Here is a 10,301-nt window from a genome sequence, read left to right as displayed (position 1 = left end):
GTGTCCTGATGCAGTTCTACGAAAGCAGGTTTTTATTATGAGCATTAATAATAAAGTGTGTTATTGTCACTTAAATATGCAGACACACCCCTCATTGTTTTTAGAGCCAGTAGGTGATGCTCATAGTATCGGCGTAGCTCTGACCGCAGGCGATGTGACTTTTACATGTGGAGCTCCTCACCGTCACTCTTCAACTGCCGCCTGGGTTCACACCAACATGATTGGTCCTGTGTGGCAGCCACACCTGATTCCTCAGCAGGGCGGGAACGGCTCTCGTACCGCATCACCTGAGGGGACGAGCGCACCCGCGTGTATAAGACCGAAGCTTCGGCATCCACAGACACACTCCAGACAGCAGCAGTCATGGACGGGATTGCTCGTACTGCGGGACAGCAAGCCGGTGAGTTTGGTTTAAATGTTATTTTAAAAAGAGAAGAGTTTTTATTCTGCTGTCTGCAACAGCTTCAAACCTCAGGCAGTTTATTTCTAAAGATGCACAATCAGAAGCTAAAGGCAAAGATTTTAATATGTTATGAAAGAATCTGCACTTTTTTCTTTTTATCATCAGATCGTGTTTCAAACATTTGAAAGTTGGGACGTTTTTGTAGAGTCAAACTTACTCGCATCATATTTGACATCATGTTTCATACACACAGCTCAATGATAACCATGACGACAAAGAGCATAACTTTACTCATGGATCAAGTTTAAAAACAAAGATGAGAGAAAAATGTCAGACAGATGATCAGACACAGAAACTACAGAGCTATTAAATAAAACAGGTTCCATTCAAACATGAACATATTTAAATCATTTAAAGCAGAATCAGTTCAACAGTTTTAGCAAAAATTATAAAAATACAAAAAGAAAAGGAAAGATGATAAAAAGATGACATCAGTGAGGACGTCCTCTAATAAATCATTACTGTGCAGGTAAGGTGGTGGAAGGTGTCGTGAAGAAGGCCTTGGGTGGAAACAAGCAGCAGGAGGGTGAGCAGAAGAAGGAAGGAGGAGGAGGAAGCTTCGGCGTGGGAGACGTCCTCAAACTGGCCGGTGGAAACAAGAATGAGGATCAAGGAGGAGCAGGAGGAGGAGGAGGAGGCTTCGGCGTGGGAGACGTCCTCAAACTGGCCGGTGGAAACAAGAATGAGGATCAAGGAGGAGCAGGAGGAGGTGAGCGCTGTCTAACTTCCTTTTCGTTTCCTCCTGTAACTGTGAAGCTCACAGCTACGGCAAAGCAACAGCTGTCACATGATGTGGATGTGATAAGATCCCAGCTGTGCCAGGATCTGTAACAGCATCCTTTTCTTACTTTAAAGTGAAACAACTTTAAAACTGATCTTATGTTGTGCAGGTTAATTTGCACTTCATGACCAGCAGTGGATCACAAACCTTAATAAATGACAGCACAATGCAGTTTCCTCATAAACGATAGACCACAGGAAACATGCCAAACATTTAAACTAACTAAAGACTCATTTTGAGTTTGGTAGCAGCTGAACATGTTTTCTGTGGGTTTATGAAATCGTTGCATCCCAGCTGTTAAAAAATTCAACATGTGAACAATAAAAACGTCCTCTGAGTTCCTCCTGACACATTCTTTAGCAGTCTGCCTACACTCAACATAAGAGCTGTAGAGGTTTCCTCCACACGCAAGCAAAAGTCAAGCAGTTTGTGTATCAGACTGTAAACATTTGTTTCTGCTGCAGTTTTAACATGGGAGTCTATGGAGACTGACTCACTGCTGCCCCTGCCGGACACTAGAGAAACTGCAGCGTTTGGCCCGCGGCTGTTGATGTCTTTTCACATTCAGTGTCTTTTATTAATCGGATCCTTTTTCTCTCAGGTATGGGGAACGCTCTCGGGGGGCTCTTTAAGTAGGAAGCCAGAGGTCCAGATTCTCCTGCAGCCTCCTCAAACCTCCGTCTGCAGCCGCCTGAGATGAAAGTGTCCAACCGAACTGATGGGAAACTGCTTCTCTGAAAATGTGTATATTCATATATGTTCATTGGTTTAAAGGAAATCCTGAATGAGAGATCTTTTATTGGGAATACTTTAAAATAAGTGCTTCTGAAATGTACACAAGGTAAAAAAAATTATGTGAAAATGAAATAAACTTGTTCAAATAACACGGATGATGATGTGGTTTTATTCATTTGAAGGTGTTTTTAATCTGGGTTCATGGAGAGACATCACTCCTAATATGCTGCTGAGTGTGTGGATGTAGAGGGGGTGCACGGGGTGGAGGTTACATAATTACACAAACAGAATGAATTAAATGTGTGATGCATTAATACAATACCCACCTGTGTCACTCCTGCAATGCTCTCTTACATGTCAGCACCCAGCAGTTAATTATTTCACGATTAAATGCTAAACTTTAATAGCAGGCTTGTACAAAGTGAGATAGAGTCAGACCATCTGAGGAGGGTTTCACTTTCTCTCTTCTTTATAACTGAACCTTGTTTTCTCTCTCTCAGCTCCTTGTCTCAGAGTGGGAGGGATTTGAAGCACAAAGGGAGGAGCTTGTCGTTTGGTTGGCTGATATGGATGTCCACCTGAGTGAGGTTGACCAGCTAACAGGAAACACCTGTGAAAAACTGAAACAACTGCAGGTGTGGGCTTGTTTTGATATGATACAAACGTCAGAGACATGGTCCTAAACTGGACTAACAAAGGACCACGAGTCCAACATGAAACTAACCTCACATAACGCTGAAGTTCATTGATCATTTTAATCAAAAACGTTGTTTTTTACTGAACATGCAAACATGAAAATGTTATTTTATTGGTCTGTTATGAAGCTGTTGCTATTTCTGTTGTGTTTTTATCACTTTTTGACGTTTTATTCATTAACCAATACATGTATTAATTGTGTTATCTATAGATATAGTATTTATGTTTTTATTTATAGTGTAGTAAAGAATTTTATTTATTACTGTTTAAAACACTAATATGTGACATTTATGAGTAGTGATGTTGTGCTGAGGGTTAAAATGTCTTTTTGTCTTTTTGTATACTGCAAACTGGCAATAAACCATTAAAACATGTCTGTGCTGTGCTCGTATTTATTTTACCCTAGTCAAGACAATTCCATTTATGATGCATTTTATTTTGAAAGATTTAAAATGGTTCTTTGAATAACCATTCAAGTTTCTTTAAAAATTTTCTGTAAAGAACCATTTTAAAAAGGTTCTTCAAAAACCATTAAAGGTTCCCCAACGACCCATTTCTTGATGGTTCTTTGGGAACCTTTGAAGGTTCTTCTACGGCATCAGTCTAAAGGACAACTTTTGGTTCCAGTTGACACCTTTATTTTTCTGAGTGCAGTCCTCTTCAGTGTATTCCGCTTTGCGTCCTTTGTCTGATCATTCCCAGCTGTTCCTCTCGTTGTCCTGCCTGTGTTGGTGTTTCTCCTGCTGTCATTCTCTCCAACGTTCAGCTTTTCTCTCGTTCTTTGTCTCAGGTTGCATGTTTCTCGTTACCAGTTTAGGTTTTTCTTAGTTTATGTCACTACCATTCTCTACTTTTGTTTGCACTTCATCCAGCCTGTAAATAAAGCTCACTCACAGGACGCCAGTCGTCAGTGCCTGCACTTGGTTCCTTCAGCATCCGTGACAAAATCATTGTTTTTTATACTTGGTGAGCCACAACCACAGAGTCCAAGCTCCACTTTCTGTCTCGTTTCTTAGGTGCTCTACTTCATTTGCTCCAAGAATATATTTATATGTGTGAGGCCGACCATGTGATGATGAGAGAGAGCGGACCAAGCGCAGACAAACAGAGGTGTAGGCGGAGCTTAAACTGAGAGCAAGTCTTTATTCGGAGGCTCAACAAAAACACAACAAAGCTGAAACCAGGAGCAGCTAAACAAAAGAACACGAGGAACATGGAAAACATTACAAAAACCTTACAACCATGAGCAAAGACATCGAGGAGGAGGAGGAGGGGACACGGCTGACGACGAAGACGATCCGACAGAGAAGAGAGGGAAGCACACACACAGGGAGACGAGGAAACGGCAGCTGAGACTAATCAGACGAGACTCAAAACTCAAAGCACTGACTCTTCGCCTCCTTCATGTTCACGGTGGATCATAGATGTTATGCAGTAACTTCAACTGGAAAAGATGAGATGCTCCGTCAAAGGATCCACGTCCAGCTTTCACACTAACTGGCAAACATTTCTGACATTTATTGGCAAATGGAAAGATGGACAATAGCTGCCTCCTCCACAGTGTGTCTGTACATGTCAAGTTTATATAAGTCGTTCTGCCTTTTTTGTTTTTTCTTTCTTTTCCTTCTGGCAGATGGGACGGTTTCAGTTTATGAGCAGTGTGTCCCTCTGCTTGTATGTTTATTTGTTGTTGTGACTGTATAAAAATCTCTTTCAATAAAAAGACCTCGATGAAAAAAAAACTGCGAAACTCTCCAAAGTACGACAGGAAACACACGAGCGTGGAGACAAGGAGGAGGCACACAGGAGCACCTAAACACTAAACGATGAGTTTTAATAACACGGAGTCGTTCTGTACCATGACAGTGTCGGTGTTTTACAGAAAGGTTCTACGTTTAGATGTTGGTAAGATCTCCTGAGCGAATTTGAAATGCATGAATATAGTAAAGCTTTCTGTAAACCAATGAACTTCCATTTTCCCTCCATCATCACCGGTTTGACTAAACGCTACTTGTACTCTCGCTGTCACAGACGGAGGTCAGAGGTCCGCCATGCTCCTGTCAAGGACCCCTGACGATGACACACTGCCTCACCGACAACAACAAGGCAGCAGTTGAAGATCTCGCGGCCTCAGCCACACATTCCCACCCTCACTGTATGTTTGTTCTCCCATCGCCCCAACCAAGTCGTCACCAGGTGGCGACTTGACCCACGTGTCCAAAACATACAGCTGCAGATCCGATGGTATGATTACAAAATCCTGGTGCCGCATGCAAATATGAACACCTTTATCCTTCAACACGGTGTTCAATGTGTGGTTAGCACAGAGGTCCAATAACAGAACACCACTCGGGTTCACACTGGGCCGTTTCTCCCATTCAAACCTGTCCAGGTCACACTTGTGCCCACACAAGTGTTGAAGTCCCTCAGCAGAACGATGGAGCACCTCCATGAGGACGCTCTGAGCTGCTGTGTGGCACACAGACACGCCAGTCAAAGACCTGTTCCACGAAGCTTCTCTGCGTCTGCTCTTTAGATTCTTCCGGTTTTATTTTGCTCAGTCTCATCACCAGCTCAAGGAAGGCCTGGAGTTTTCTATCAGTCGTGGATTAAGACTGCATAAGGGTGGAGGATGACTACTGCTCATCTTACAGACCTCCTTTACAGCCAACTCAGTCTTTCTATTGGATTCTCTCCAGAATCCAGCACGTATCATAGGGACACGGAAGGTCAGCTTTCGTATTCCTGTGGGACACCTCGGGACATGACAAATCATCGGTATGTTACGCGTTGGGAATGAGAACGGTCTCCCTCAGCACACCTCTGCAGCTTATTGAATCACTGCACCCACAACAGGTGCAGACGTGGAAACCATGGTTCTACCTGTCAGGCAGAAATGTTTCCCCACGTGCTCGACTGACCAACCCCTCGAGCAGCAGCTGTTGCTTTAATATAACATTTTGATAATATTCCTGCACGCTCACAACGTTCTTATTCACCACCGAACAAAAAGGCTGCATGTCCTGAACGATCCAGCAATAAACAAGTTTGTGCATCTGTCCATAATGTTTACAGAGAGGGAACAGGAAGTTCGGACCCGTCACCGGTGGTTACAGCGATGTGATATGAATATAATTAAATATCTTGTAGAACACAAACTACAGATATCACAAAGATCACGGGTCTGGCAAAATTGTAAAGTAGCTTGAAATGTTGTGACTTCTTAACAAGAACAACATCAAGACTGGAGCAATTTCTATCCAATCACCTGGTTTCCGTGGTTACTTAACCCACTTTTGTTTGTGAAGCAAACAAAGAGAGGCGTTCAGTGACAGCAGGGCGGCTACAGTCAAACCCATAAATGTTAATCACTTGCCCGGAGCAACACCTGGATTCTGCAGCCAATCAGACACCGGATTATCCTTGGCGCCTCCATCGAGAGAAGAGCGTGAATCGACCGGTCTGACAGGTCAATAAACAACAACGAGCTTCGCAGAAACTGACGAGTGAACTCACACTGCGTTACTCCCCAAAAGGTTTCAGATTATAAAACGTGAGGCAGGCTGCACGTTTACCCTGATCACACATCTGTCTCTAGATGTTCAAACCAACACCAGGATGTGACTGAGTCCTCGCTGCGTTCACACGCTGAACGATTCCCGAGAGCTGTGAGGCAATCCTGCAAACAGCAGAAGATCCCAGTTTGGCTTCCAGCATGTTGTTTGTGTCCCAGTGAAACAAACAACAAACTGCGAGATAAATGTAGGTCTCTGAGGTCACGGTGTACATGTGGACAGCTTCTGTTTCACTTGTTTGTTGTCTCTTTGTTTTCGTTGTTTGACCTTTTGAAATAAATCTTTGAGTTTCCATCAATGAACTGAGGCCTGGGATGTTGCAGGTACCCACGTGACGATGTCCTGTTGACCTGATTAACCCCGGAGTCCTGTGAAAAAGCTCTTTGTCAACAAGCTTATTATGAACATAAATAATACAGCGTGACTCATGCAGGGCTTTTAGAACACACACACACACACACACACACACACACACACACACACACACACACACACACACACACAGAGCAGGAGACTCTTCACATTTGTCAAAACATGAAGATTCAGTCACTTCAGCTCTGCCATGTTAAACACTGAGTCATTACGAAGTTTCGTCGGCTGGAGCATCGTTGGGATGAGCCTGAAGCTCATCAACTCCACCCTGCAGGGCAGCGGAGCTCCTCCCTCAGACTGCGTCAGCCATAGAGGAGCTTCAGCTGCATATTAACTCCTCATTCGGTCTCAGGGAGCACACCTGCCACCTGTCAGGCAGAAGAGCCCAAACAGATCTCTGCATTTCACCTACAAAACCTTATTATTATGTTACGTTGTGTTTTTTTGTCACACTGTCACTTTGTTGCTCTTGTTTGCACGTGCACTTTGCTGTCTGTTAACAAAAAAAAGTCTTCCTTAGATAGTTAGATAGTTTTTGTTCATTTATGTTAGGCCAGTCTGTCTTGCCTCTGCTAGCCAGCTAACTAGGCCTCTTAGTTAGCTAGTTTAGTGTTTTCTGTTAATTTATGTTGCATGTAGCACCTTGGTCCTGGAGGAACGTTGTTTCGATTCACTGTGTACTAACTGTACATGGTTGAAGTGACAATAAAGCCAACTTGACTTGACTCATGCTGTTTTGCTCACATTCATAGTCTACAAATGATTTATGAGCGAGGTTTGCACTCGTCTCTCATCTAGAGGAAACTGTTCCGTCACCTGTTGGACTCCCACCATCACAGGTGTATTTCACCTCAGTGCTGCCATCTTCTCAAATTACCGTTCCTGTTTGAGCAGGTCTTTTATTAAAAGTCTGAAGTAACCAACCACAACAGCAGTTGTCGTGAGCTGACACTGTACACATAATATAATAGATAAATGATGCTGCCGCCTGGCCTCAAACCTGTGTGACAGGTCAGCCCTGTGCGGCAGCCTCACCTCAGCAGGGCGGGAGGGGCGCTCGTATCCCGTCACCTGAGGGGACGAGCGCACCCTCCTGTATAAGACAGATGCTTCAGCATCCACAAACACACTCCGGGCGGCAGCAGTCATGGCAGACTTCGGTGGCAAACCCGGGGGAAATGATGGGATTGCGCGTGCTTTGGGACAGCAAGCCGGTGAGTTTGAGGAAAATCTCTCAGATTTCATCAGCTTTAAATATTATTTCAAAGAAGAGAAGAGTTTTTATTCTGCTGTCTGCAACAGCTTCAAACCTCAGAGAGTTTCCTTCAAAAGGTTCAAAGTATGAAGCTAAAATGAAAGATTTTTAATTAGGTCATAACAGTTGAGTTGAATCTCTTCATTAGAAATGTAAACTTACGACCTCTGTTTATTTTGATGTTTCATTCTATTATCATGATTATGATTATCTTACTTTTTCTGTGGTTATCTAAACTGTCCACGCTTTTTAAAATCCTTTTGCTCTTTAAGCAAAAACAGAAAAACGGATAAAATGTTGTGTGGCGATCGGCTGACTGAGCACTCACACTTTAGTTCAGACTCGCAACCAGGAAGCGATAACACTGTCTGATACTAAATCACAGACTTTATGAATGAGCAGTCATTTCATTTTCAGTCTGCAGTAAAAAAAAATTAAATATTTAACGTAATTTTTGGACTTTGTTGAGAAGACGAGGTGTGCAACAACATCGATGCAAACACCAACACCGACAGTTCGCCGGTTTGTCCGTCCACATTCCTGCGTGAAACTGACAGGAATTTCCACACGGCCGTGTCGGTGAGGGCAGCCTTGTTTACAGTGCAATCAATCATGTGGTCATAGAAACGTCAATGCAAAGTAAGTGTAATTATCGCACTCGGCCATCGTTGTTCAGCCTGTTCTGCAAACTCAGCCGCTGAAGCTCAGGGAGCAGACACGAAGCACAGCAGGTACACGCCCACGTCACGCACGCCCACACCGCCCATCAGGTACTGCAGACACAAAAAGAGGAAACTGGTCCACGCGTACCCTTCCACAGCAACGCTAACGTGAGGCCAGAAGCTTTAGAGAGCGAGCTGAGGCCGCCAGCTCCAACCTAGCTGCTCAGCATGTCTCCAAAAGTAGGGTCACCACAAACTAGCAGCACTACACGCACAGACACGGTTCACCATTCAGCGGCCGTGGCTCCTGTTTCTTCCCTCTGCCTTCCCTGACCTTTCTTCCATCTGTGGCTGTGGAGCTGTGTCGGCAGGTTGCAGATGGCCAAGTACAGATGAAATAGCTCACGCTGAAAGTAGAAATAAGCAGTAATAATCAGTACATATAAATGTGATGGTGAGAGCCCTTCAGGTGAGGATGCCTAAACGCTGTTTGTTGTGCAGGTAAGGTGGTGGAGGGTGCAGTGAAGAAGGGCATGAGTGCATACGCACAGAAGGGGCAGAAGGGGCAGAAGGGTGGCCAGGAGGGTGAGAAGAAGAAGGAAGGAGGAGGAGGAGGAGGTCTCAACATCGATGACGTGCTGTCATTCGACGGTGGAAACAAAAACGAGGGTCAGGGAGGTGGAGGAGGTGGAGGAGGTGAGCGCTGCCTAATGGAGCAGCATTTTTAAACATTTTGTGTTTACATGTGACTTGGCATCGTGCAGGATGAAAGCAGAAAGCTGATTTAGACCAAATATTTAAATTTGATGTGATTTCATTTTGAATTTGATGGCACCCTGTCGTGTTATCATCCAAAACAATCAAACCTGTACAGGTGTTATGAAAGAGGAAAATATCCACAGAGGTCAGTGTGTGGGAGCCGACTCGCTGCTGCCTCTGCTGGACGTGGGAGGAACTGCAGCTTCAGAGACGGCTCCATCTGTGTTTGTCTGATATTAATTTCTCGTTTCTCTCTCAGGTCTGGGGAACGTCGTTGGCGGGTTATTTAAATAGAAAACCTCCTTCAGCCCCATCAAACCTCCACCTGCAGCCTCCTGAGATGACTACATCATATCATGTTTGCTGTGTTTTATCTTCTTTCACTTCATGTTCAGCAGAAAATTCAAATTCTTCCGTCTGATTGTTTTATGATTATTATCATTGTTTGTCCTGCCTTAATAAACAGGCACAATTAAAAGAGCTTTGTCACCAGTGTGCATTACTTCCTGCTTTATTTGTTTAGTCAGATTTAAGCAGTGTCCCAAATCAGGGTCTGCATCCTCCTGAGGCCGCATCTGTAGGCCGATTACGTCACAGCGACATGACGAAGGCTGCTCCAAATGCGGCCGATAAATGCGTCCTTCATTTCCCCGGATTTGAAGGATGGCTCAGGTGTACAGACTGAGGGACCCACTGCTGCACATCATCTGTGAGGCTTTGCAGCCCTGATGATCCACCAGGACAAACTCAGCAGTGTGTGAGGAAGAGGAGGAGGAAGAGCCAGCAGCAGCTGACAGATGGAGAGAATAGACAGACTGTTCCCTGTTTGTGAAGGACTGCTAGGAAAGTTAATATAACTGTCTGTGCTGAATCAGTCTTATTGGGTAATGTTCAAATAATGTGATCCTCCCAGTGTTTCCAGTGTGGGAGAAAGTACTCAGAGTACTCAGGGCCTTCAAGTTACACACTATGAAAGGCAGCAACAAGTTTAATGTTCAGAAAC

The 10,301-nt window shown here is 44.2% G+C and overlaps 2 protein-coding genes across 3 annotated transcripts; both read left to right on the top strand.

Annotated features, from left to right (window-relative positions):
- The first annotated feature begins 267 nt into the window (after positions 1-267).
- Positions 268-2,130, top strand: LOC102300564 (glycine-rich cell wall structural protein 1). The gene is made up of 3 exons (XM_005942997.3): positions 268-400; positions 933-1,172; positions 1,846-2,130. Exons 1-3 carry the CDS (start codon positions 364-366, stop codon positions 1,878-1,880), a joined length of 312 nt encoding a protein of 103 aa, XP_005943059.1. The 5' UTR covers positions 268-363; the 3' UTR covers positions 1,881-2,130.
- A 5,577-nt stretch (positions 2,131-7,707) lies between these two features.
- On the top strand, positions 7,708-9,778 carry LOC102300882 (ctenidin-1). Of its 2 annotated transcripts, none has more exons than XM_042228867.1 (3): positions 7,708-7,836; positions 9,041-9,226; positions 9,558-9,778. In XM_042228867.1, the coding sequence occupies exons 1-3, from the start codon at positions 7,770-7,772 to the stop codon at positions 9,590-9,592; spliced, it is 288 nt and encodes a 95-aa protein (XP_042084801.1). In that variant the 5' UTR covers positions 7,708-7,769; the 3' UTR covers positions 9,593-9,778. The 2 variants fall into 2 exon arrangements, with proteins under 2 accessions (XP_042084801.1, XP_005943060.1); XM_005942998.3 differs by having other exon boundaries at positions 9,041-9,235.
- Positions 9,779-10,301: the final 523 nt, after the last annotated feature.

The sequence above is a fragment of the Haplochromis burtoni genome, unplaced genomic scaffold (genome assembly GCF_018398535.1).
Source record: "Haplochromis burtoni strain Fernald_Lab_line unplaced genomic scaffold, NCSU_Asbu1 Contig_359, whole genome shotgun sequence".
NCBI classification, from domain to species: Eukaryota; Metazoa; Chordata; class Actinopteri; order Cichliformes; family Cichlidae; genus Haplochromis; species Haplochromis burtoni.
Note: the sequence above shows the minus strand (reverse complement) of the source record. Positions and strands in the feature narration are given on the sequence as shown.

What these genes read in the sequence shown, in the direction of transcription:
- LOC102300882 (XM_005942998.3), top strand. Translation starts at nt 7,770, where the DNA reads ATGGCAGACTTCGGTGGCAAACCCGGGGGAAATGATGGGATTGCGCGT. An exon ending in TGCTTTGGGACAGCAAGCCG is followed by an intron (nt 7,837 to 9,040) that starts GTGAGTTTGAGG and finishes TTTGTTGTGCAG; the next exon opens with GTAAGGTGGTGGAGGGTGCA. An exon ending in AGGTGGAGGAGGTGGAGGAG is followed by an intron (nt 9,236 to 9,557) that starts GTGAGCGCTGCC and finishes TTTCTCTCTCAG; the next exon opens with GTCTGGGGAACGTCGTTGGC.
- LOC102300564 (XM_005942997.3), top strand. Translation starts at nt 364, where the DNA reads ATGGACGGGATTGCTCGTACTGCGGGACAGCAAGCCG. An exon ending in TACTGCGGGACAGCAAGCCG is followed by an intron (nt 401 to 932) that starts GTGAGTTTGGTT and finishes ATTACTGTGCAG; the next exon opens with GTAAGGTGGTGGAAGGTGTC. An exon ending in TCAAGGAGGAGCAGGAGGAG is followed by an intron (nt 1,173 to 1,845) that starts GTGAGCGCTGTC and finishes TTTTTCTCTCAG; the next exon opens with GTATGGGGAACGCTCTCGGG.